General features: G+C 57.3%; 1 protein-coding gene across 1 annotated transcript; it reads left to right on the forward strand.

Moving 5' to 3' along the window:
- The first annotated feature begins 1,102 nt into the window (after window positions 1–1,102).
- ZNF697 (zinc finger protein 697) lies at window positions 1,103–24,980 on the forward strand. Its single transcript, XM_058302959.2, has 3 exons — window positions 1,103–1,165; window positions 21,986–22,227; window positions 23,559–24,980. Exons 2-3 carry the CDS (start codon window positions 22,011–22,013, stop codon window positions 24,911–24,913), a joined length of 1,572 nt encoding a protein of 523 aa, XP_058158942.1. The 5' UTR covers window positions 1,103–1,165; window positions 21,986–22,010; the 3' UTR covers window positions 24,914–24,980.
- Window positions 24,981–26,412: the final 1,432 nt, after the last annotated feature.

Below are 26,412 nucleotides of genomic sequence, written 5' to 3' on the forward strand. Positions count from 1 at the left end.
GGAAATGGAGAGACTTCTTAAATGTAAGCTGACCCCTCACCCGAGTGTGCTGGTTCATGTGGATTTGAAAGGTGAGAGGCCAGGTGGAGATGGCAGGTGTTGGGACCTTCCCCGGCTGCTTTCAAACGAGTCAGGGCGCCTTAGGGAGGCCTGCCTGCTAGGGGGGTTCATTCATCCTTCTCACCCTGCCTGAGAGAACACAGCTAGCACTCGTTTTGTCTCCGTGTGGCCCTTCCTTGAATTTCCCGGGAGGGTCCTGGGTAGGCAGCCCCAGGTTAGCCAGGCGCCTGCGGGGGCAGGGCGGGTGGGTTTAGCTGGCAGTCTAGTTCTCCCCTGCGCCCATCGCCTCCCCGGCCCGCGCTCCCTCGCTGCCCAGTGGCTGCCTTTCACAGAACCCCGGACACGAGCAGGGAAGAGCGAAAAAGAAGCAGGAAGCCCTGCGCGTTCCTAATTCAGCAGCACAGGGTGTTTATGTGTCTCCTAATTAAACCGTGTCATCTATTTTCCATCTTTTAACTTAATTGCTTTTCTTGAAAAGATGCCTGGGACGAGGCCAGCGTCGGAGGGAAGAGTGTCGCCGAGTCAGGGTCAGGAAACAATCAGCTCCGTATGGTTTCAGGGATGGAGTGCCAGGATCTCCAGGAACCCCAATTCCTTGCGAGCAGTCAAGTTCTTTAATGAGCAGGATTCCAGCGGCTTAAAAAAAAAAGGGGGGGGGGGGGCGCGGATCTCATGAAAGTCATCCAAAATCGAATCCACCCCAGCCTTCCTCTTTTCGAAAGAAAAGGCGGCTCCAGCGCAGAGCCCTGGGCGCGCGGCGACAGCTCCGCGGCCGGGCCCCGGCGACCTCGGGCAGCGCGCGCGGGCGCGGGCGGGCAGGACCCCCGGGCCGCTGTCCTCCCGCCCCCCGTGCTCAGGGGTCCCCGAGTCCCGGCCGGAGGCTCGCGGGAGCTACCTGGGGGCGCCCGCGGCGGGGCCCAGGAAGTCCCCGGGAACTACAAATCGAGGCATGCTGGGAACGGCCCTGCTCCTCCCAGGAAATGTCCTTTGTCCAGCCCCACAGGAAGCCGCGGCGGACCCGCGGGCCGCCAGCCTTGTGCCGCCAGCCGCGGGCGCCGCGGGCAGACGCGGGGTGGGGCCGGGCGCGTGCCCGGGGCCCGCGCAGGTAGGGGCGTCGCCCGGGGCTCCGCGCCGCCTGGGGGGGGGGGGGGCTGGTCGCCGCCCCGCGGCCCTCGCCGGGACCCGGTGCCCCCCGGGCGCCGCTGTCGGCTCCCCCGCGCGCAGGGGCGCTCGCGGCCGCGAGCCGGGCTGCACTCCCTCGGGGGTCTCCGCGGAGGGGCGCGGAGGAGGCGGGCAGCGGCGCGGCGAGAGGGAGCCGGAGCGTCCCGCCGGCCGCCCGGGGGGCTTCGGGGACCCCCGCAAGGATGAAGCCAGGGAGGCGCTGGGAAGCCGGGAGGAGGCGGAGGGCTTTGTGTGCCGCGGACCCCGCGCGCGCGCCCGCCCCTCCCTCCCGGGGCTCAGGGTGCCCGCGCGGGCCGAGGGGCGGGGGGGCCGCCGGTCCCCGAGGACCCTGGCGACATGTGCTCCTCCTTTGGTGCCCGCCGCCCCTCGTCCCGGCTCCGGCCCGCCGCCTGGCTGCCCCCAGGCCGGGCAGATGGCACCGTGAGGGCGGGGGCCGCAGGGATGGGCGGCAGCGCCCGCCTGCTCCTCGCCCGGCAGGCCCCCGCGGAGGGCCTCGTCTGCCCGAGGTGGGCCGGGGTGGCGGGCCTAGGGGGAGCCGCCGCCCAGGGGGTGCGCGGCGCGCGGGGCTGCTGGGACCCGAGGACGGCCGCGGGGGGACAGCGCCCGGGCACTGAGGGGGCGTTAGGGCCAGGCTCCGGGAATCGGGTGCCCACTGCCTCCCGGGCTTTCCGCGATTTTCCTTTGCCTGACTGTACCCAACCCCCGCCCCGCAGAGCATCACCCCCCTCTCCTCCAGGAGCGCCTGGCGGGGTGGGCTGGGGACGTGTCCTTGCGGGGGCCCTCTCCTGTCGGGGCGCCCTCCCTCCCCGGGGCTGAGCGGGGCGCCGGCGGGACAACGGCTCGCGCGGAGCAGCGGTGGGCGAGAGGACAGCCGAGCAGCCCGGCTGCGCCTGCGGCCCCGGCCACTTCCGCCCGGCCTCGCCCTCGTGCCTCTGCTGGTGTCTCGTCTGCGCTTTGCGCCGTCCCAGTTGTCGCCTGCCTCCCTCAACAAGCCGACAGAGGGATGTGACCGAGTGTGGCGCTCGTTTAGGAGCCAGGCGCGCCTTTTAAAAGGCCCCGTGACGGGCAGGGCCGGCGGGAGGGGGCCGCGGCGCGCCGAGCCCCCGTGTGAAAGGATTGTGGCCGAGGCCCGAGTGCGTTTGGCTGACTTCTCTGGGAGCGCTGAGGTATCTGAACTAAGATAGGAATGGAGTGGAGAGAAACCGCGCTGTCCAGGCTGAGGGCGAGGCCGCTCCCGGGAAGGGAAGCGCTCCTGGAGCCAGGTGGTTTCAGCCGGACCGTGTTAGCGGTTCCGTGTGTCGCTGTCCAGGGAAACGTGGTGTCCGATGTTGAGCCTCGCCCAGAAGAGAATAAGATGAGGCCAGAATGAACTCAGACCATAAACAGGACGTGCGGCTGCCCTTTCCTTTACAGAAGAAGGAAGCGTAGAGGCCTTCAGGCTGAGAGAAGGGGTCAGCAGGGAGCGGAGAGACCTGCGTTCAGGTGGCAAAGGGCGGCCTCGCTGGAGGCCGAGGGGTCGCATCGCATTTCCTCGCCCTGCTCCCCTAAAGGCTCTCTGGAGTCCCTCAGAATCAACAGGCTTCCTAATTTCTAGTGTCCAGTGAAGGGAAGGAGAAAGCATTGAAATTGGTTACAAAGATGATAAATTAAGGCAAGAGAGAGCGAGCCTGCTCACATATACAGGGGGAAAAGCTGCAATGCTGCTAGTGGCCGGCGCATTTGGGCTCTTCTTGATACTGAAGATCCTTCTTCCTTTTACCTTCCTTTTTTCCCCTTCTTAATAGATGTCTTAGTACCCAGCACTACACAGTGTTGATGTAGTGAACAAAACAACTTTAGTTCAGTATTCAAAACCCCTCCCATTTCAGTGCTGTCTACCCCCAGCCCCCCCGGACCTGCCCCCACACTCCCCGCCCGTCCTTGCAGCACACCTCTCCCCATGCCAGATGCGGCAGCTGATCTTCTGCCTCTCCTTCACCAGACTGGACGCATGCCTGCTGATCCCCGCACGGTCCTTGATGCTGTTTGTCCAGATCCCAGCCTAGCTGATGGAGCTCCCTCAGGGAAATCTTCTAGGCCTCCCGGTCAGAACTAATCTTATCCGCTTGGTACTCTGTGTCCCTTTGATAAAGGTCATCTGTTAGATGTTCATCTCTCTCCTCCTGGAGGGTTACAGCCCACTCCACCCGGTGCTTTATGCCTAGTGGGTGCAGAAAGGATGTTTGATTTGGAGAACATGAATGAATGAATGAATGAGTGAAAGGATGGATACATTTTAAGTTATCTCTTTCCTAAGAGACCCTAATCACAATGTCTAATACAAAGGCATTCCTTAAAATAGGTTCCTTGATGACAATCTAAATTTCAGACTTGATTGGCAGCATGTAGGACCAATCCCAAGCAGATAACCTATGACTTTTTCCATGTTCCTAGACTTAAGAAGGTGACTTTCTTCCCAATTATGAAGGTACAATGTGCTCACTTAAAAGCACCACTAGAAAGACTGCCTTGCTATATGCAACTAAGCTGCGGACATCCTACATGTTGCTTGATTCTGCTTGAGTGACATCTACTCCCTGGTCATTTGTTTTTGCTCATTGTCTGCTTGTTGTTTTTGCTCGATGTCTGCTTGTTGTCTCTCGTTGTTTGTCATCTTTAGGAGGCACTGGGAACTGAACCCAGGACCTGCCGTGTGGGAGGTGGGCACTCAACTGCTTGAGCCACATGCGCCATTCCCCTGCTTTGATTTTTATAACCAAAGCAAACCTACCAGAATTAAAAGGTAGTAGGTAGAAGTGCAAGACAGATCAGACTCTCGAACTTTTCCCAAAGACATTGCCATTTAGTAATCCCTCACTTATTTATAACTGGGCAACTGGCAATTTTTCATGCTTTCTTTTACATGATTGTGGGTCACTATTTATTGAGCATTTACATATCAGCTCCTGAACTAATTTTCATGATTTATTCATTACTGTCTCCTTTCTAAAAATGAGGAAACTGAGGCTCAAAGAAAAATTAGGAAATTTCTCTGGAGTCTGAGTCTATACTAGAGATAGACTTCTATTCCTCCATCTTCCTCTGAGATTCTCGACTTCCCAGATTTGCTGCCAGAAAAACTGTTTCTAAAGTCACTCTCAGTGGATCTCATTCTGAGGAGCATTGGTTTTCCCACAAATGTACTATTTTAATGTCCTTAAACTCCAGTGGACTTCAGTTGGAAAGACGGGCTTCAGAATCTCCAGTAAAGCCTTTGGGCACAGAAGGTTTGCGTGGAGACTTTCCCTCTTTCTTCCAGCCTGTCTGAATTCCTTCTGCCCCTCCCACCTGGCCAAGGCTCCCTTCCTGACCACCCCAGCCTACCCTCAGCCTCTCCTTGAAATACCTGGGGCGCGGCCTGGAGCCCCCATCTTCTCTTCCCCCTTCCCCCTTTCTTTGCCTGTACTCTACGTAGTCATACACTTTGTATTACTGTATTAGAAATCTACAAATCTGCTTTGTGCTTTTGATACTGTTGGATCCTTATAATCAAAACTTTTACTAGGGTATTGAATCAATCTCGTCTTATTAGAAAAGTTTTTTTAAAAAAGTGGATGCGCGCCAGCTTCAGCAGCTTGCGGGACTATTTCCGTAGTCACTGGGTGTGCAGGGACTGTGTGTCCTCAGCACAGCCCGGCACGCCGGGGGCTCTGAGGATCTGGGAATCGTCGAATTGGGAATGACTGAAAATGCCGAAATGAAGACGTGACACTCCATGTGCATGTTGATGGTCTGCTGCTGTTGTCGGAGATGGCTCAGAAGACGGGACAGTCCTGTTCGTAGTTAGTTTTCATCCTTTTCCTGTGAGCGCCCTCTGGAAGCATGCCTGAGCAGATCTGTGTGTTGGGAGCTGTGGGAGCTGCCCTCCACCGGCGCGGAGCAATCGCGGCACCTTACTGCAAGGCACCTTACTGCTGTTGGGTGGCGGGTGCCTTGCTTCGGTCCCCACCCGCTCACTCTCCTCTGCCATGTCTTCAGGAAAACCCTTTTTGCTGCACCCCTGAAATTAGAGGGGCTTTCTTGACTCTCTAGGTATGCAGAAAAAAAAGGACTGTGATAAGGAAGGGTGATAATGCATTCTCTTTTCACCCCTGACAAGAGCAAAACTTGTGTGGCGTTTGTGTTTGGGCTTCATGCTCCTTGCATTCCTAAGGAATGGGGAAAGATCGCGGCCTCTCCTCTTTGGTGGAGGCACCATTGTCCACTTCAGGATGGAAGCCATCTCCTGGGGCTGTGGGAACCTGCTTTTCCCCTCCAGATTCTCCAGGCCAGGAGAGCTTCTGACCTCAGGGCCGCTTAGTGCCTCGCGGTGTGCAGGGGCTGCAGCAAAAGGCTGGCGTGCTGCTCTGCTTTCATTCCTCCTTGAGTTTTAAGCTGCTGTTAGGTGGGTCCTGTCTTTTCCCCCAGGGGTAGGAGACTGGGAGAGGCCAGCAGCACTTCCCAGCACCAACGCAAACAGCTCTGTGCTCCTCTGGTCTTCGCTTGCCTGGAGTGAGTGTTAGGTCCCGCGGGGCGAGGGCGGGGAGGGACTTTCACGGGGGTGGGGGTGGGGGCTGCTGACATCACGCCAAAGGATGCAGGGTTCTCTTCTGAGAACGCTCTGTTTCCACCTCTGAAGCTGATGGCCACATTCCGCTCTGACCACCGTCTAGCAGGATAAGTAAGCTCTCCTTACTTGGCTCCTGTTGCTGACAGGTTATTGGATCCAGTGAGGAGAGCTAGCTGTTTCCATGGCTCTGCCTAACCTGATGAGATCTTGAGCAGATCCCTAGATTTCCTCCTCTTCTCTCTCCTAGTTCTTCAATTTGAGGCATGAGGGAGAGAAAGAATTGTACCCAGTGTTATCCATTTCAAGAGATATCTGATGTCCCAATAGATGAGGGAATCACAAAAGACATGACTTGTCCCCACCTGGATGACAGTTGAGAGGTGTTGTGGAAGGAAGACACTAAGATATGGATTATTGTAACATTCATTATTCTAATAAAACTAGTATTAGGCAGAATAAGATAAGGGAAAGTGCCATAAAGAGCTATACAAGGTAAGATAATACTGAAAAAGAAAAAGGTAGTGCTCATGCAGCCTGAGCACGTACTGCTAGTAACTCACCTAACCTGACCCTGACCCTCTGACCTGGGTCCTTCTGTTTCCATTGTGTGGATGAGAAAGTCGAGGCTGAAAAGGTCAAGCAACGTGCTTTAGGTCATGCAGATTACAGAGCCAGAGACTGGCCTGAAGCAGGTGGTCTGGCCCCGGAACCGAGCTCCAGCCCCGCAGGTCCTGCCTGCCTCGGGGAAAGGAGAGCTTGCGGTAGGTTTCTTGAGGAGGAAAAGCATGGCCGGAGAGGAAAAACAGGGTGCGTGCGAGTGATTTAGAGCAACTTCTTCTGGTGGAGTGAGGGGACAGAGGCCGAGGAGAGGCGAGGGTCCTGGAGCTCCACTGTTGGGGACTGGGAGCTGGCGTCGCTGCAGAGCAGGCAGGGTCATCGGGGGGGGGGGGTTTCTGAGCAGGAGAGTAAATGGAGCGGCCCCGAGGTTCTGGGATTGGCCTGTTGGACTATGCATGGGAGCACTGACTGTTCAGACAGCCTCCTGCGGTAGGAGTGGCCGTGGGAAATAAGAGAAGTAGAGGAAAGGACAGGAGGGCCACTGTGATTGACGGGGAGGGTGGGGGAGGACGTGGGGGCCGCTGTGATTGACGGGGAGGGTGGGGTCGAGGCTGGGTTTTGAGCCTGGTAAGAGAAGGCCTTCACGGAAGTGAGCCTGGTCAGGAGGAGCTGATTTAGAGGACCGGGGCGGGGAGCTAATATTTGCTTTAAGTTTGCCTGGGACAGATGCGTTGCAAAGGGACATTCACTTCGGCTCGACAACTACCTTCAAGTCGTTGTTTTTGGTTTTTTTTTCCGTTGTCCAGATGAGAAAACTGATACTCAAAGAGGTCAGATAACTGTCCCAAGGGCTGTTGTGTATAAGCAGCAAAACTTGTCCTGGAGCCTAGGGCTCTTTGCTCTAGCGGTGTGGCTGCTCCTGTCTGAGCTTGTGCAGGCCGGGACCGGCAGGGGGCACCGCGGGACCTGCAGGGGCATCGGGGGACGGCAGGGAGCACCGCGGGACGGGCAGGGAGCACCGCAGGACGGGCAGGGGGCATCGGGGGACGGGCAGGGGGCACCGTGGGACGGGCAGGGGCACCATGGGATGGGCAGGGAGCACCGGGGGACGGGCAGGAGCACCGCGGGACGGGCAGGGGCACCGTGGGACGGGCAGGGGGCACCGGGGGACGGGCAGGGAGCACCGGGGGACGGGCAGGGGGCACCGGGGGACGGGCAGGAGCACCGGGGGATGGGCAGGGGGCATCGGGGGACGGGCAGGGGGCACCGGGGGACGGGCAGGGGGCACCGGGGGACGGGCAGGAGCACCAGGGGACGGGCAGGGAGCACCGCGGGACGGGCAGGAGCACCGGGGGACGGGCAGGGGGCATCGGGGGATGGGCAGGAGCACCGCGGGACCTGCAGGGGCATCGGGGGACGGCAGGGAGCACCGCGGGACGGGCAGGGAGCACCGCGGGACGGGCAGGGAGCACCTTGGGACGGGCAGGGGGCACCGGGGGACGGGCAGGAGCACCGGGTGACGGGCAGGGGGCATCGGGGGACGGGCAGGGGGCACCGGGGGACGGGCAGGGGCACCATGGGATGGGCAGGGAGCACCGGGGGACGGGCAGGAGCACCGCGGGACCTGCAGGGGCATCGGGGGACGGCAGGGAGCACCGCGGGACGGGCAGGGAGCACTGGGGTTCGGGCAGGGGCCACTGGGGGACAGGCAGGGGGCACTGGGGGACGGGCAGGGGCCACCGGGGGACCTGGACCAGCAGGGAGCACCGCAGGACGGGTAGGAGCACCGCGGGACCTGCAGGGGGCACTGCGGGACGGGCAGGAGCACCGGGGGACTGGCAGGGGGCACCGGGGGATGGGCAGGGGTCTTCGCGCTCCTCCGCGCAGCACGTCCCCCAGCTCTGCTAGAGATGTGGGTCTGGGCAGTTGGCAATTTTGGCAGCAGTTGGCGCTGGAGGTTCGGGTTAAGCCGTTAGTTAGTCCTAGCCGGGGTGGAGAGGGAGAAGAAATGGGAAAAGAAATCTGGAGCCTTAGCCTGCTGGAGGGGCTCAGAGGAGGCGGGTGCATCAGGGACGTTCCAGGACAGGGCAGTGTCGGGGGCCCTAGGAGGCCCTCCAAGGAGCACGCCCCGGGGCCCCCGTGGCCATTCGCTGACCCCCAGGGCCCTCCGCGGTCATTCGCTGACCCCCGGGGCTCCCCGCGGCCATTTGCTGACCCCCGGGGCCCCCGCTGTCATTCGCTGACCCCAGAGTGCTCGTGGTCATTCGCTGACCCCCGGGGCCCCCGCTGTCATTCGCTGACCCCAGAGTGCTCGTGGTCATTCGCTGACCCCCGGGGCCCCCGCTGTCATTCGCTGACCCCAGAGCGCTCGTGGTCATTCGCTGGCCCCCGGGACCCCTGCGGTCATTCACTGACCCCAGAGCACTCGTGGTCATTCGCTGACCCCCGGGGCCCCCGCGGTCATTCGCTGACCGGTACAGGCTCCTTGGGGCCTGCTGGAGACCCGCGGAGCGGGGGCCGTCGGGTTGGGAGGACAGGAGGACCGCCGCCGGCGTCAGCCCGCTCCCTCAAGTGGGCAGTAAGGACTAGCTCAACTGTCAAAAGTGGCCCATGTGGCCGTGCGGGGGCTCGGGGTGTGGGGGCCCCTCCCACATGGGAGGCCCCGGGTTTGGATCCTGGGGCCTCCTAAAAAAAGACGAGCAGACAGCGAGCACAAACAAACAAATAAAATAAGTTAATATCTGAAAATAAATAAATCTTTAAAAAAAGGAACGGCGCACCCAGGAAGCGGTGGTTGGGTTCTCTACAAGAGCAGGTGGTGGCCGGTCAGTGCTGCTTCGGATGAGGACGCCTCCCCGGCAGCGAGAGGCTGTCGTGCTTTGAGTGGAGAATATCTTTAAAGAGTCTTTTCGAATGGCATTAACGGTGCTGCTTCTTCAGGTCGAGACTGCGTGGGCTTTGTTTTCTCTCTCCGTGACTTTTCTTTCAAATGCTGCACAAAAAACTTGGAATTATTCACTGCTTACCATGACACTCCATTAAGTCAGTCCCAATTCGAGCAACTGCTTTTTTTTTTCCTGGTGAAAACAGTTGAGGGGAGCACATGGGGCTCAAGCAGTTGGGGGCCTGCTTCTACACGGGAGGTCCTGGGGTCAGTTCCTGTGCCTCCTAAAAACAAAAATAAACAAACCGCAAGCAGACAAATGAGAAAACCAACTCAGGGGAGATGATGTAACTCAGTGGTTGAGTGCCGGCTTCTCACATACGAGTCCCAGGTTCAGTCCCCAGCCCAGGCACCTCAGAAGAAAACAAAACAGTGGATCCAAAAATCACTGACTCAGAGACAGTCAATCAAAAATCACTAAATCAGAGACCATTTCTGAGAATCATGTAAAGTTACCTTTGAAGAGCATTTTCTATGGGTTTTAGGGGAAAAATAATTAAAATTACAATAGAAAAAGAATTAGCAGGAGTTCGGGAGAAAACAAGAAAAATAGAAAGGAAGAGGTGGCCTGGCGCATTCGTGCACCACCTCCCACACAGAATGCAAAGCTATTTAAAGCGAGCAGAAAGCTGCGCTCCCCGGAGGGTGCCTCTGAGAAGCGGTGCATCTAGCCGTGGGGCTGCTGGGCGCGCCAGGGCCTTGCCGCCTGGCGCGCTTTCCTTGGTGTTAAACGTGACCTGCACGTCCGCTGAGTTGCTCCCGGAGTCGCCTTCCTTCGCTCAGGGGTTTCCATGTTATTGTTTGCGGGCAGGATGACTTTGCTAACACCTGAAGATTGTTAGGAAGGAGTTGGTGGCTTTGGCCCAATTTTAATTCTTTTTCCTTTGGGAAGGATTAACTAACGCAGCACACCGTGTACTGGGTGTGTTGTGACTTATATGATTTCTCTCAGGACCCGAGTAAGCAGCTGACGGGAGCCATAAATCTGGTGTCAAACTCGCATAAATTAGATGCATTCCAGAGAGGCGGTGTGTTAGCTGTGTTAGGGTTTTTGTTTTTTTTTAAGATTTATTTATTTCCCCCCACCCCCTCATTGTTTGTGCTTGCTGTGTCTGTTCGTCTTGTTTCTTTTCAGGAGGCACCGGGAACTGAACCCAGGACTTCCAATGTGGGAAGGAGGTGTCTAATTGCTTGAGCCACCTCTGTTCCCTGCTTTATTGGGTCTCTTATTATGCTTTTCTTCTTGTGTCTCTCGTTGCATCATCATGTTCCATCAGCTTGCCGTGCCTCCTCATTGTGCCAGCTTGCGATCTCACTCATCTTCTTTAGGAAGCACTGGGAACCTCTGCTCCCTGCTTTGTTGTGTTTCTCAGTATGTTTTTTCTTCAGTGTCTCTTGTTGCATTGTCTTGTTGCATCAGCTTGCCATGCCTGTCCATCGTGCCAGCTTGCTGTCTTCTTTAGGAGTCACCAGGAACCGAACCGCAGACCTCCCATGTGATAGGTGGGAGCCCAATTGCTTGAGCCACATCTGCTTCCCCATTAGAGGTGCGAAGAGCAATCTAACTTCCTCTTGGTGCGCCTGTCACACAATGAATGATTAGCAAGTGGAAAGCAGGTGGACTGATGAAGCTGGGAGAACCGAGTCACCAGTGGCAGTGGCCGCAGGCTCTTCTGGGTTGAGTAGAAAGGGCATTGGAGCAGAAGGTGGGATGCCATAATGTTTCTTCTCTCTCTCTGACACTGGTGTGTTCGTGGGTAATTCACTTAACCTTTCTGGGTCTTCATTGCCTGCCTCGTCTGTAAAATAGGGTGCTGGCTCAGCAGACCCCAGCCTGAACTCAACAGGCAGGTTCCATTTGTCAGGTTCCCACTCTGCCCCATTGCCTCTTTGAAATATAATGATGTCTCTGTCAGTATCTCCCCTCCTCCGCCAGCCCACCAAAAGGTCTCCTGGCTTAGAGTGGTGCAGTCACTCTTACTTCCTCCCCTAACTATTCTGGAGTACTAGGGTAAGGAATTTGATCAAGAGTTCTCTGTCGTACTGGTCTATGACTGGGTCTCGTTTGTTTTCAGAGTGCAAGGTAAAGCTCTGGGTCTTTCCTTCAGAAAAACGTGCCTCCGTAAGGTTTCGGGGAGTTCGTGGACTCTGGAGAACCCAGGCTCTAGAAAATGCCATTGTTCTGTTTCACAAGCGTCAGTGTGCTGCTGCGCTCTCAGGAAGAGCTCGGGGCTAGGGCGAGAGGGTGCGAGGAAGCCCGGCAGCCAGCGGGAGGGAGGACTGGCCGGCGCCCGGCGTGGGGAGCGGCCCGGGCTGCTGCACATCCTTCTGGAGACGACGGCTCGCCTCCCGGGCGAAGGCTGCGTCCTCTGACTGGCTCTGTAGCCGACCCGCGGTGCTCCCGGGGCTGCACGGAAACCACCGTGCGCTCCTGACGTCCACCTCAGAGCGGGGCAGCGAGGGCTCCGGCGCTGGCTCTGGTTCAGCGAGGAAACGCGGACGGCAGGGCACTGTCTCAGCCGAGGGATCCAAGGCTGGGCCCGGAAAGCACTTCCTGCCCTGCCGGGGCTCATAACTAGAAGTCACATTCTCATAAATCGCTAGTGTGCGGTTTTCATTTCCAGCTTACACATACGCTTGCATTTTTCATCCCCTTAGAGCAGGGGCTCTTCACCTTTTCTGTTCCATGGACCCCTTTGCCAGTCAGGAGGAAACCACGGGCCCCTTCTCAGAATGGAGCGGCAGATAGTTTAGGACGCTCACCTAGCGTCCGGTCAACAGCTACCAGAATTTCCAAGTATAGATGGGCGTAAGTGATTTTTCAAGATACGCAACATCTGAAATGAACACTACTGTTATTTACTGCCTGCATTCGTAAGTGAAGGAAATGCTATACTTCAGTTTGAGGTCAGAGAAAATAAAGATAAGAGGTAGATTTTTTTCCATTCAAGCCCACAGGCCCCCTGAAATCGTTCCCTGGGTCTCCGTGCCTTGGATGGTCATTCTTGGGTTGACCAGTGATTGGCAGTTCACCTGCTGGGCACTCGCGTCATCTCATGCCCGTCACCGTCCTGGGGACAGAGCGCTGCGCCCTCCCAGGGCCCCAGCCTGCCGCTCCCCTTCGTTTTGAGGATGGATTTGCTGACCTAGTGGTGGCCAGCACAAAGCAGACAGAAGTGGGAACAGGATTCTGCTTCTATTTTGGACGTAACCACTATTGCGCTCTCTTAAAAAAGAAAAACAAATCATATATTTAAGTTTCTTTGCTTGATCCGTTTGCCCCTCTGCCCTCCCCCTAATTACCACTGTCTCTGTTCCATGTTAAGCATAGTAATCACCCCTGATTTGGCGTGATTTGTAAAAGTAGGTTATTTCTTTCGTTGGAAATCACCTACATTTTATTATGGTGTGCCCAGATTTTACGTGAATATAATTAACCTTAAATTGCAGAAAAATATAAAATCTTTTATGGTTTCCATTTTTAAAACTTTTTTTTACATGTAAGTTTTCTAGCAAAGACGAAAGTAGATAGAGTAGTATAATAGAACTTCTATGCCCTTGCCAGCTTCAGCAGTGATCAAGATATGGGCAATCTTGTTTTACTTGTACCCCCACCCACTCACCTTTGCCCTGGAGTTGTGTTGAAGCAAATTACAGATGTATCGTATCACCTGACACTATTTCATTATATATCTCTGAAAGGTATGTGATCCCTTTGTAAACTTAATCAAATGCTAATACCTTAAAAATTAGTAATTCTTTTTTAAAAAATTTTATTTATTCCGCAGCCCCCCCATGGCTCCCTTCTCTGTTTGTTGCTTTTGCTCATTGTTTGAGCTCACTGCCTGATCTCTTTTTTCTGCTCATTGTTTGCTTGTTGTCTTGCTCATTGTTTTTGCTCCTTGTCCATTCGTTGTTTTTTCTTGATGTCTGCTCTATCTGCTTATTGTTTGTCTTCTTTAGGAGGCACTGGGACCTGAACCCAGGACCTCCCATGTGGGAGGTGGGTGCCCAACCACTTGAGCCATATCCATTCCCCAAAATTAGTAATCCTGAAATATCAAATATCTAATCAGCACTCACAATTCCCAAATTGTCTTATACTTTGTTTTTGTATTTGTTTATTTGAAAGGGGATTCAAGTAATGTCTATCCATTGAGGTTGACTGATATATCTCAAATTTTTTAACCTATAGGTTTCCCTCCGTTTCTTTTTATTCTTTTTTGGGGGGAGGGGAGGGGGTCTTTTTTTTTTTTTTTGCTGCTGTTGAAGAAACTGGATTGTGTGTCTTAAATAGTTTCCCACAATCTTGGTTTTTGCTGATAATCTGTTATTTTTGAAGGAAACAATAGTAACACAATATGTATGTAATTTTTAAAAGGTATATTTAAACTTATGCAAATATTTCAGTTTAAACTGAAAAGAATCTAGGTATGGAGTGAAGAACTCCAGGCAGGAAAATTCAAGAAACAAATGACATGATGTCTTCCCATTTTTATTCCTGCCTTCTCTTTGCTGGATGATGCTGTGGCAGACAGAATGCAGAAGGGTCACTTACCCACTGCTGACAGGTACTGGGCCGGGGCACGCCAGCCATTCCTTACCAACAACACTAAACAGTTATTTTGGGCAGAGCATTGGAAGAGCAGTTTCTTCTGTTGAATCTGGGAAGCTGGGATGATTGAATGGGCTCCTCAAGCACTTTGGTGAAAACACTCTTCTCTCCCTATTTGCTGTGATGAACATTCTCTTGAGTGTTCTTCATTCCAGTGGAAATCTGATCACAGAATCATCTGGGTTGGAAAAACTTCCTGAGGTCACCAGGCCTTAGCTGGCAACCCTAACACAGGATTCCGCATCAGTTCTCACCAAACAAAGCTTGTTTTGTTAGTAACTTCCATATTTTTTTAAAAAAAGATTTTATTTATTTATCCCCACACCCTTGTTGTTTGTGCTCACTCTCTGCTTTCTGTGTCCACTTTTTTGCATGCTCATTGTCTCTTTAGGAGGCACCAGGAACCAAACCCAGGACCTCTCATGTGGAAGGGAGGTGATCAATCACTTGAGCCACCTCCGCATCCCATGTGTGGTGTCTCATTGTGTTTCCTCATTGCGTCTCCTCGTTGCATCAGCTCATCTTCTCTAGGAGGCTCCAGGAACCAAACCCGGGACCCCCCATGTGGTAGGTGGGTGCCCAACTACTTGAGCCACATCTGCTTCCATCAACTTCCATATCTTATATAAACCTGTGCATTCTAAGTCTCTTTTCTCTTTTGTCTTTCAGTGAAAGAGATGATTAAATTGCACCTTTTTCTGCTGTGGGTGTTGCGCACACACTTGTGTTTCTGTAGATCCTGAGATTAATCTAGATTCTTCCTTCTGCCCCCTCTAGGGGCCCCCATTCAGCTAATTAATAATGGCCTTCATGAAAACGGAGATGGTTTTATGGATAAAGTATCATAGGGTTATTAGAGACGATGCTTTTTAGCAACAGTATTCCAAAGAAAAAAGACCAAGGAAGCGAATGTCTCTAGACCCCGCCGTCCTTTTGAAGCGGTGTGTTACGTGAAAGCGGTGCGAAGATCCCTGGAGGCAGCGGCCCCCTGAGGTTCTGGCCATAGCTCTTCTGCCAGCCTGGCTTCAGCCTCTAACCTGGCCCCTGGCCCTCGGTGAGCCTCAGTTTTTTGTTTGTAAAAGGAATTTGAACTAAGGGAGTTCCAAGGTCTGTGATTCCATGAAATCCGAACACTGAACACTTGAGCCAGAGAAGGTATCCGAAAATAACCTATTGAGAACTGCTCAGGGTGGGTTTCTCCTGTTAAATAAGAAAGAAAGGAAAAAAAGCTGAGGCTGTGGTGGTGCCAAGTACAGAGGCTGCCCTCTGTCGTGACCAGGATTCCCTGTGCGGGGGGCTATTCTCATCAGTTCAGGGGAAAGCGTGGGTGAGCAAGTGCCTCCCTGGTGCCTTCCAATCCGAGCACGCGCGCTCCAGCCTTGAGGGGCCCTGGGCTGGCCCTGCGCGCAGTAATTCTTTCTTCTTGCGGGGAGTTGGGAGGGGGGCTTGACAGCTCTGCCAGGCTGCGGTCCTCAGGCCAAACCAGGGGCGCTAGCCCAGGCGCTGAGGGACAGGCCTGACCCCGAGGCCGTCTGTGCTGCTCTTGACCCAGAGATCAGACGGCCTGGGATTAGCCTGGGCCGGTGGGGGCTTAAGTGGATTTCTCTGTTGCCCTGCTTTCAACTTTGGTTTCCCTTTCCAGCTTTAAAAAGAGAAGAGAAGGGAAAAAAGCAGTAACCACAAGGAGGGAGCCGTGTAATTTTAGCTTCTGTCTGGAGCGCGTCCCGCTTAGCTGCAGAAGCGCTCGGGTTTCCTCCCGGAGGTGGCGCTTAGGCCCCCGCAGCCGCTGGGGAGGCGCGCACGGGGGCAGGGCAGGGGCCCGGGAGAAGCCGGCCGGCCGGGCTGCGCGGGGGATGCTCTGCTGCCTGGTGCCGCGGCCCGGGACACGCGCTCGGCCCCCTGCCCCCGGGCTCCCCTGCGCTGTGCTCCTCGCGGAGCGGCCCCCCAGCGCTCTGTTGGCGCTGCGGGCGGACACGGGTAACCGGGGCGGGAGCCGGGCCTTTGGACTGCAGCTCCCGCGGTTTCCCCGCGGCTCGCCCTCGGGCGCCCCTGCCCCGCGCGTGGAAACACCCCCCCCCCCCCGGGAGCGCGGGGGCGCAGGGGCGTGGGAGTGGAGGAGGGAGGAAGGGGCGGCGAGATGAGGGGAGACGGGAAGGAGCAGCTCGCGGTCAGGACAGCCAGCCCCGGGCCAGCCACCACCCACCCCCCTGCCCGGGCAGCCCTGCCCGCAGGAGGGTCCCCTCGTCTCGGTGGGGCCAGGGGGCCCGCAGGGCTCCTTCCAGCCCGGCCTTCCTCTTCCCAGTCCAAATGCCGGGGTGACCCGCGGGGTGGAGATGGGGTGGCCGAGCGACCCCCCCACGCTGCGTTTGGCTCTCCTGAGCCGTTTTCTCCCCACGTAAAACAGGTGAGCCCAATTTATCGCTCAGTTACGAGGGTCAAACGAGCTCGAGCTGCCAGGTGCTGCTTAAATTGCACAGACTGACGCCGCCCCAAATTCTGCTCGTTGGCTCTGCTGCGCTCGTGCTGGCCTGCAGATAGCGCGGGGTCCCCGCGAAGCGCGGGCCCTGGGTAGGAGAGGGCCCTGCGATGGGCTGCCTTTTAGAGGCAGTGAGACGGGGTTATTTCCAGCATCGGTTTGGCGGTGAAGCCTGGGCAGGTGCGGAGGGGTGTGGGCGCGTCTTCCAGCATCGTCCGGGAAGGTGGGTTGGATCCACAGGTGTGTGAGAAAGCGTTTGCAGGCAGCCCAGCGTGGGCGGAGGCATGTGCCAGGGGCGGGGCGCTGCTGGCCCAGGCCCCTTCCCCACCCGTACATCCTTCTCCCCCCCCTTTTTTTCTCTCCTCCCTCCTTCCCTTCTTTTTAAAGACACTTTATCACATTTACTTCCACTAAATAGTCTTCACGGTGACCGGTTTAGTTCTTAAAAGGGGTTGAGTTGTCTAGAGGACCCTTGTGCATTTTCCTCGTGACTTTATAGGTAAGAAACATTACTCTCTTGGGGGGTATGGGGTGGGCAAAAGAACACAAAACTCTTGCAAGTTCTGGAAACTGAGATTTGAGCAGTCTTGGTGGAAGTTGCCCAATCCCATCCTGTATTGCGTGCCAAGCAAGAGGTTTGTGGTGGCCACTGGGTATTTCAGGAGTTAATAGCTTGCTGTGGGAGTTGAGTAAACAGGCTGGAGCTGAAACTATATCACATGACTACAGCTAGAAGAGGTGTCAACTTCTTTGAATAAGAGGCTCAGAGAGGGCAAGTACTTTCCCAAGGTCACACAGCCCCATGGCTGGCTGGGGAAAAAACAAAAAAATGGGGTCTCTCCCTCAGTACTCACTGCTCTTCTGTCTCCCTCAGTGATCAGAACTGGATGCAGAATAAATCGTGTCTTTCGGAGTGAATGATTACATGTTTTTTCCCTTGAACCCCTCTACCTTCTGACTCGGGGGTGGGGGTGGGGACGCCGCACAGGACTGTAAGTCGGGGTTTGTGGAACTGCACCTCCTGCTGCATCCAGCTTTTGACCTGTGCTATGCACGGGATGCGTTATCAGCAGCTACAAGCCCCCGGGAACGGAGCCTTCGTCCCCTGCTCCAGCTCCCCGGGCAGCTAGCCCCTCCGGGTTCTTACCTCCACTGGGTGACCCATTCTGCAGTAGAGCCTCGGCAGCCGGGTGGAGCCAGCCCGCGCACAGCCAGGGGCGCCCCGCAGAGCCGGGGGTCAAGCTGCCGCCCCTCAGTGACGGGGTCAAGCTGCCGCGGTGCTCTGCAGCTGAGGGGGGGTGTGATTTTTTTTAAATTAAGGCGTTGGCCTCGGTTTACAAACGCCCTCCATCGAGTCTCTGTTATGTGCCAGCTGCTTTTGCAAACACCATCTTAGGTGGCTCTCAGAACCCTGCGGGGTGGGTGGCGGCATCCTGGTGGTGGACGCAGAAGCTGAGGTTTCCAAGGGGAAAGTAACTTGCCGAGGTGAGACAGCCAGTACACAGCAGAAGGCGGGCCAGGTCAGCCTGGCCACAAAGCTGCCACACTCCCCAGCGCCCCGCGTGCTAGCCAGCCCTGGCCTTGCCGAGGAAAGCATGTTGCTAGTTTTTATTTTGAGAATGAGTGGAAGAGGCGTTGGAACAAAATGTGCCTGGGTGTCTACTGTATTGATTGACACTTGTTTTAGCACAGTGTCTAAGTAATGTTTCTGAAAATTGTCTTCTAGATTGCGGTAATCATATCTCCTATTATGTCTTCCTCTTTGTTGCTTCTTGGATAATCATAGCTTTTCCTTTAACATATTCTCTTGCACTAAAAACAGAGCTAGCTTTTTTTGGTGATAAAAATACGTGTTTATTGAGAAAATACAGACACGCACGGGAGGAAAAGTCTTCTCAGACAGTGCATGAGAGGAAAATCTGGTTACGAATGTGTGCAATGGAGCTAGACTTCAGGGATTTGAATCCTTATAGCTGGTATGACCTTGGGCTAGTCAAATTCTGTGCCTGTTTCCTTATCTACAGAGGTAGAAATAATACCCTACACCTCACTGGGTTGTTATAAAGTCATTTTTGTTATTGTTTTTAGGAGGAACCAGAAATTGAACTCAGGACCTCGTACATGGGAGGCAGGCACTCAACTACTGAGCTACCCCCGCTCCCCTTAAAATTTTTTTTAGGATCATTGGGTTAAGTTTAAATTAATTGCTATAAATCCCCCAGAAGGGCCCGAGAGATGTTTATTGACATTGTAATAACCCGATTTTCCTCTCTGACTTGTGTATGCATGTGTGCTGGTGCATGCATATTAGAAACACAAAAATGAATTCTTTCCTGGTCAGCTATTTTTCGTCTAATATATTGTCACCATCCTTCCTTACCTCTAAATAGTCTTCTCTGCCCCTTGATACCTTGCCTCTAGTACTCCATGACGTGACGGCATGGAAAGCAATCCTTATTGCTGGGTATGCAGAATGCCTATTTCGCACAGGCATATATGCAGTTTTCAATAGATTTGAGCAGATATTGTGCCATGAATTGTCTCTCTAGGTGAGGAGTTGCCCACCCTTTCCAGATCACACCCAGTCCTCTCTCTTGGTGGTAATGAGCGTTGGGATATGCGTCCTTCGGGGTTCAGAATCTTTCAAATTCCAGGTGTGCTCTAAATGGGGACGTGTACTGTCTCTGTTCTTTTTAAATCTAGGAAAACTGTCTCCTTGCTTAACAGGTCTGATAAGAATTCTCTCTAGGTTCCTAAGAAAGCAGAAGTGGGCAGGGTCAGCACTCGCCAAGCCTGAGGCGCTAAGACGCTGTGGTAAAGGGGCTCCAGGTAGAGCTGCTCCCTGCTTCCCAGCCTGCCCCAAGCCCTCCTCCTGCGCCACGTGGGCGCCGGCGCCCCGTCAGTCCCCGCCACTTAGCTTTGGGAGTTGCTGGCAATTGCCTTCTTGGATTCCGTTAGCAACTGATGCAGAATTCTTCTTGTGGTCTTAGACTGGGAGAAACAATTGATTAGCCCCGGTCCTCGCCCTGCTTTTAGCCACCAGCAAGCCATGGCTTGAAAACTCATCTCTTTACCGCCCCCTCCCCTGGGGCTGCATTCCATGTCGAGAGTTGAGGGACGTCCTTCTCTAGGAGGCTGGGCTCCAGGAGGCAAGGAGATGGGGAGAAGTGATTTGGGGCCAGTAGTCTCTTATGGAATAGACTTCTTAAAAGGTTACAAGGTTATGGCCCTAGTGGGATTGCTCTCCTACCATCTGGCAGAAGAAAACCTGAGTGTATGAAACTATGAAACCTTGAGTGTTTTTTTTCTTCTTCTTGTTCTCCCCCCCCCCCCCCAATGGCTCCTTCTGTCCCCTTGTTGTCCCTGCTAGCTGTGTCAGCTTATTGTGTTCTCATCTTTAAGAGGCAGGGGAACTGAACTTGAGATCTCCCATGTGGGAGGCAGGTGCCCACCTGCTCGAGCCATATCTGCTCCCTTCTCGTTGTATCTGCCCATCTTCTTTAGGAGTCACCAGGAACGGAACCCGGGACCGCCCATGTGGGAAGCAGGTGTTCAACTGCTTGAGCCACCTCTGTTCCCACCTGGATTTTTAAACTGTATTAATCTATAGAGACTGCTGCACTGTTTACCTTCCAACCTCAGACCTAGCCATTTCCCTGTGACATTTAAGAGAAGGGCTTGCTTCTTCACTTTAGGGAGTGTATTAGCATCCCTGAGAAAGGCTCTCATGTGGTGCTATGTAGGGCGATGGTCTGCCAAGGCGATGGATGGGCCAGTGTGTCCTTGAGGCGTGCTGGACTAGCGTCAGGACTTGAGAAAGAAACAGCGCACGGATCCCACGTTGTTCAAACTCAAGGCATGGATTACCCGTGGTGGGATCTTCCAGAGAGACGCCCTCCCTCAATCCCGATGGACACTGAAACACCGTGAGGTTGACGGGCGTGCCCTGGGCCAGGCAGCATGGCACCCGAGCAGGGACGCCCTCTCGTGGGAACTGCCGCCTTCCTCTCCAAGCCCCGAGAGCCGGCCGGCTGCCTGGGGAGCACGTCCCAACTGAGGCGGCAGCTCCCAGCCAGGCCGGGGGCGCCGGCCTCGCAGCGTCGTCTCCGCAGGTCCCGCTGGGGCCCGTGAGCAGCGAGAAAGCCTGTCTTTTCAAAGGCCTAGTGTAAGATTCTCGCCCTCGAGACCGCTTGGCTGCTTTGAGCGCCAGTGGAGGGGAGATGGGTGACAGAAGGAAGTTATTTTTGGCTTAACTGCTCAGTCTTGGCAGGGGGCCCTTTAAATTTGAAATGTAAACCTGCCATCTATAAGGGGTTCAGCAATCTGATGCCCGCCCCCCCAGTTCACACGCTGGCCTTTTCCGTACAGGGACCACAGACGATGCCTAATACACGCAGGGCGAAGTTTCTCTGCAATGAAAATGTTTAAGAGATGCAATAAGGACCGTGGAGAGTCTCTCTGTAGAGACCTTGTGCCTCCTCCTCCCGTGCCCAGTGCGTCACCTGAAGCTGCAGTCGTCTTGGCTGTCCGCTCCTGGCGTGGCAGCAGCTCCTCACCCCATAGCCAGGCTGCTGCCGTCCTCCACAGGGACGCGGACGGGAAGTTACTGTGCCCACACTTCTGTTATTCTCATGTCTTTTTTTTTTTTTTTGAAGATTATTTATTTCTCTCCCCTTCACCCCCCCCCCCCCATTGTCTTCTCTGTCCATTTGTTGTGTGTTCTTCTGTGTCCTCTTGCATTCTTGTCAGGCGGCACTGGAATCTCTCTCTTTTGTAGCATTTTTCTGTGTGGGCGGCGCCATTCCTGGGCAGGCTGCACTTTCTTTCACGCTGGGCAGCTCTCCTTACGGGGCGCACTCCTTGCGCATGGGGCTCCCCTACGAGGGGGGACACTCCTGTGTGGCAGGGCACTCCTTGCGCGCATCAGCACTGCGCATAGGCCAGCTGCACACGGGTCAAGGAGGCCTGGGGTTTGAACCGCGGACCTCCCATGTGGTAGACAGACGCCCTATCAGTTGAGCCACAGCCGCTTTCCTATTCTCATGTCCTGAATGTGCTTTTCCTCTAGCTCCATGCAGGCCCACCCATAACTAGCCGAGTTCCTCACCAGGGACTCCTGTGGCTTGCAGAGGGCCAGCCGATGAGGAGAGCGCTGCCCGAGGCGGCTCTGCTGCGCGCCAGCCCCTCCACGCCCGCCGAGGCAGTGCTGAGGCTAGCCCGGGTGTCGTGAGGCTAGCCCGGGTGCGGCGTCCAGCTCGTGCTCTCAGCCTAACGTGGTAGTGCTCGCCCCGCTGGTAAAACTGTGAAACCGCGCTGAGGACACCACCTCGCAGGCAGGACAGACGGCGCAGGCCAGGGAGCGCGGCCTCAGGACGAGGCTGCCAGGCCAGCGCCCTCGCATTCGGGTCTTTCACTTGGAGACGTGGGCTAACGCCGAGCTTGGCCACCTGGGGCTTGGGCACTACGTTTTATTGGGCTGGTTTTTTTGGAAATCAAGCCCAGCCCTGGGGAGGGGGCGAGGCCACACTGACGTGACCCCTCTGTGCGTTCTGTCCCGCGCAGGGATCCCCGGCCCGCGTCCTCCTGTATGGACCAAGAGGACGAGCAGAGCGTGAGTGACGCCGAGGACTCCGACGACAGGGGCATGGGCTCCGGCCTCGAGAACGCGGAGGACAGGGAAGGGGACGCGGAAGGAGGAGGAATGGGCTCGACGCTGCGGGGCAGCGCCAGGAGGCAGCGCCACGCGGCGCACATGGGCGCCGTGCCGCACGACGCAGCGCCGGGGGCCTCGGCGCGGGAGACAGGTGAGGCGGCGGGCGTCCCCGCGGGGCTGCGCGCGCCTGGGGGCGGGAGGTGGCGCCCGGGGTGGCACCGCGCGGAGTTCAGGACCCTGCCGTGGGAGCAGCGCTGTAGCGGCACCTGGGCAGGCAGCACAGGTGGCGCTAGCACCTGCCTCGGCGGGCTGCTCCCACCCACACGCAGCGGAGCCCCGCGCTGTGCTGCGTTTAGAGGCGCGGCCGTCAGCCCCGCTCAGGCAGGCCAGCCCTGGGAAGCCACCTGCCTAGCCCGGGCGGCCGAGGACGCCGAGACCCCGGCGGCCTCTCCGGGGAGAGTCAGCGCCGCGCCCGCCTGCTGGCGCGGTCTGTTGCTTCATGCCGCCCCACACCCCGTGGAGACGCGCGACCCCGAGCCCCTTGTTGCCGGGACCAGGAGGATCCACTCCTCTGCCTCTGGGCGGCCTCGGGCTTCCCGCCGCCCCTCGGTGCCCGCAGGCGGTCGTTTCACATCTCAGCAGCCTCCTTGCGAGCCCCGATTGGGAGTGGCGAGGGGCCACAGGTGCGCGCTCTCGTGGTCTCGGCAGCTCTGCGCCCTGTGCTCCCCGTTTCCCCACCGTAGCACGCCCCCGCGTCCACAGGGGTAGGTATGTTTGTTTTTCCACCTCAAGCTATTCCAGACCGATCATATTTTCAAAACCAGCCCAGGGCCTGGTTATGCCGGGTGATCTTTCCCTGTGGTTGGTGACAATGGACTGGGTTTTTTTTTTAGGAGTGGGGGGCCTGGGATTGAACCCAGGACCCTCGTATGTGGGAAGCCGGTGCTCAGCTGATGAGCCAGGTCAGCTTCCCTGAGTTGGTTTTTCCGTTTGTTTTGCTTGCTGTTTGTTTTTTCAGGAGGCACCAGAAGCCAACTGGGACCTCCCACATGGGAGGCGGGCGCTCAACCGCTGGAGCCACACCCGCTCCTGGACTTGTCTGTTGAGGCTAGAGCTCCGGGAAAGTGCAGGCCTCTTCTCGGGGATCCTCCCTAGTGCCCCCGGGCCCTGACTTTACCACCTCGAGCACAGGCCCTTGGACGCCAAGCCTTCAGGAGCCGGGTGCGGTGGGTGGGCCCGGGCCCTGAGGCAGCGGCTGCCGCCGGGGGCCTCGAGGGCGCTTTCCTCAGGTGGCAGAGCCTCTCTCAAGGGGGCCCAGGTGCGCGGGAGCCGGGGCTGGGCAGGGGCGGTGGAGAGGCCTGAGCTCGTCCAGGGAGGAGCTGCTCTTTGCGGCGCCTGCACCGTCGGATCTGCGCCCCCGGCTTTCCTGACCTCGCGAGGGCGGAGAGCGGGTCCCCTCACTGCCGCCCTCTTCTCTTGCAGGGGCGCTGCTGAATGAGGCAGAAGGGGTCGTGCTCCGTGAGGAAGAGGACGGCCCCCCCGGTGCGGCTGGCACGGCCACGTTTCCAGGACTGTCGGCGTCCGACAGCCTGTCCCGGAGCCCGGCGGCGGCCGAGGAGGGCGCGGCCCGGCCCGAGGCGCGGCCCGTGCTGCCCTGGCGGCGGCACCTGTCTCTGGGGAGCCGGCTCCGGGGCGACAAGCCTGCGCACCGCCGCTTCCGCAGGCCGCCCCCGCCGGCGGCCGGGGGCCTGGGCGAGCTGGGCGGCCCGGGGGCCGGCCTGGGCGACGCGCCCACCATCTGCGCCGCCTGCGGGGAGAGCTTCAGCCCCGGCGCCGCCTTCCTGCAGCACGAGCGCGCGCACCGGCTGGCCGAGGCGGCGGCCGCGGCGGGGCTGCACCTGGCGGGCGCGGGGGCGCTGGGCGCGGGCGGCGCGGGGGACCCGGGGCCCGCGCTGGCGCGGCCGGCGCGCGACAAGCCCTTCCGCTGCGGCGAGTGCGGCAAGGGCTTCAGCCGCAACACGTACCTGAGCAACCACCTGCGCCTGCACAGCGGCGAGCGGCCCAACCTGTGCGCCGACTGCGGCAAGAGCTTCAGCTGGCGCGCCGACCTGCTCAAGCACCGGCGCCTGCACACGGGCGAGAAGCCCTACCCGTGCCCCGAGTGCGGCGAGGCCTTCGCGCTCAGCGCGCACCTGCTCAGCCACCGGCGCGCGCACGCGGCGGCGGGCGGCGCGGGCGCGGCGGCGCTGCGGCCCTTCGCCTGCGCGGCCTGCGGCAAGGGCTTCGTGCGCCGCTCGCACCTCGCCAACCACCAGCGCATCCACACGGGCGAGAAGCCGCACGGCTGCGGCGAGTGCGGCAAGCGCTTCAGCTGGCGCTCGGACCTGGTCAAGCACCAGCGCGTGCACACGGGCGAGAAGCCCTACATGTGCTCCGAGTGCGGCGAGAGCTTCAGCGTCAGCTCGCACCTCTTCACGCACAAGCGCACGCACTCGGGCGAGCGGCCCTACGTGTGCCGCGAGTGCGGCAAGGGCTTCGGGCGCAACTCGCACCTGGTGAACCACCTGCGCGTGCACACGGGCGAGAAGCCCTTCCGCTGCGGCCAGTGCGAGAAGCGCTTCAGCGACTTCTCCACGCTCACGCAGCACCAGCGCACGCACACGGGCGAGAAGCCCTACACGTGCATCGAGTGCGGCAAGAGCTTCATCCAGAGCTCGCACCTGATCCGCCACCGCCGCATCCACACCGGCAACAAGCCGCACAAGTGCGCCGGCTGCGGCAAGGGCTTCCGCTACAAGACGCACCTGGCGCAGCATCAGAAGCTGCACCTGTGCTAGGGGCAGGGGGCGGGAGGCGCCCCCCGGGGGGCCCGCGGGAGAGGAGGTGTCCTGGGGGCAGACCCTGGAGGGAGAAGTGGGGGGTGGGCGGGAGGGACAGCCTGAGCGTCCCTGGGGAGCTCGGGGAGGGGAGGGGAGGGCGAGAGTTCGTTGCCTGCCGCCTTGCCACCTAAGAACTGTTCTGAGACGTCCGAGAGCGGTGGCTTCCTCCACGCCTTTAGGGGGATGCGGGGTCTGGTGCAGGCATCCGGAGGATGGCGAGGAAGGGGCGTCGGGGATGGGGGACAGGGTGACAGGCAGCAGGGTGGGTGGGCTGGGGCGGCCCGCGGCACTCAGGAGAGGGGCTGTGGTTGGAACCAGGGGGATGGGGCAAGGGCGCCTTCCCTGGACTTCAGGCCGGCGTCTGCCCTGTCCCCCACCCCAACTCTGGTCCCGTGAGAATTAGGGACCCTTGTCAGCCCTCTGGGAGGGGATGCCTTCTTGCCTCTTCCCTTTCTCTGAGCCGCAGTTCGCTGCTGTAGTGAGGCATCCGGGGGAAACGGGGCCGAGAAACCACATCCTCCTTTCAAGGAGCAGCCTCTGGGGTTTAGCGGTTCATTCCTAACTGGTTCTCAGGCGCCCTGGGAAGGACGGGCCCTGCTCCTGGGTGTTTGCTCCTTCCTTGGCAGGCCTCTCGCTTCGTGCTAGTCACGTGGTCTATGCGGAGGACCAGTCAGTCCCCTGCTCCGTGCCACGTGTGTGCCAGCCCCAGTCAGGTCACACTGTCATCTTCTAAATGCAGGAAAATGGAACCATTCCCGGCCACGTGTGGCTTTTCCCCTTCCCAGATCAGCTGGATGCTTGTGTAACTGCGGCAGAAGTCACCTAGCCCCGAGGTTTGCTGTCCTTGGGTAAGAAATCCAGGAGAGCAAGGTGCTCAGAAGTTGGGGCAGAAGGCTCCTTTGTCTCATTTGCCGTCACTTTGGCTCTGTGACATCCCCTCCCGTACTTTAGTAGCGGGAGAAAGACCCGAACCTCCAGCGCTGTCCTTACGGATGGGGAACCTGGTCCGAGCAGGGATTTCTCTTTTCCTTCGTGTAGAAATCTCAAGGCTTTACACAAGGAGGGTGAGGTCAGGGAGAGGTGTAAGTGCAAAATTGCCAAAAGCACAAGTGATGAATGTTCTCTGGTGGTTCTACAAATGCCAAACTAGCACTTGGATATGAGCACAGTGCTTTATGCTTTTTAATGATTGTTTGGTTGTTTCTCACATCTTTGTGAGGTGGATCAGTATTATGACCCCTATCCCGGGTGTGCTGTGGCCCGTCCTGAAAAGAAGCTGGGGCAGCGTGAAGCGGTGTGGTCTGACCATTTGGGCTCTCCAGCTCAGCTGCTAGGAAGACTTAACCTGCCGTGAACTTGTGTAATGAAGTAAGGACACTGAAAATTCTTAACGCTAAATGGAAAACTGAAGACTCATCTAGAAGGGCCAAAGATGTCCTTGTTGACAGAGCTGGTCT

This window comes from Dasypus novemcinctus, chromosome 9 (genome assembly GCF_030445035.2).
Source record: "Dasypus novemcinctus isolate mDasNov1 chromosome 9, mDasNov1.1.hap2, whole genome shotgun sequence".
Classification (NCBI taxonomy): Eukaryota; Metazoa; Chordata; class Mammalia; order Cingulata; family Dasypodidae; genus Dasypus; species Dasypus novemcinctus.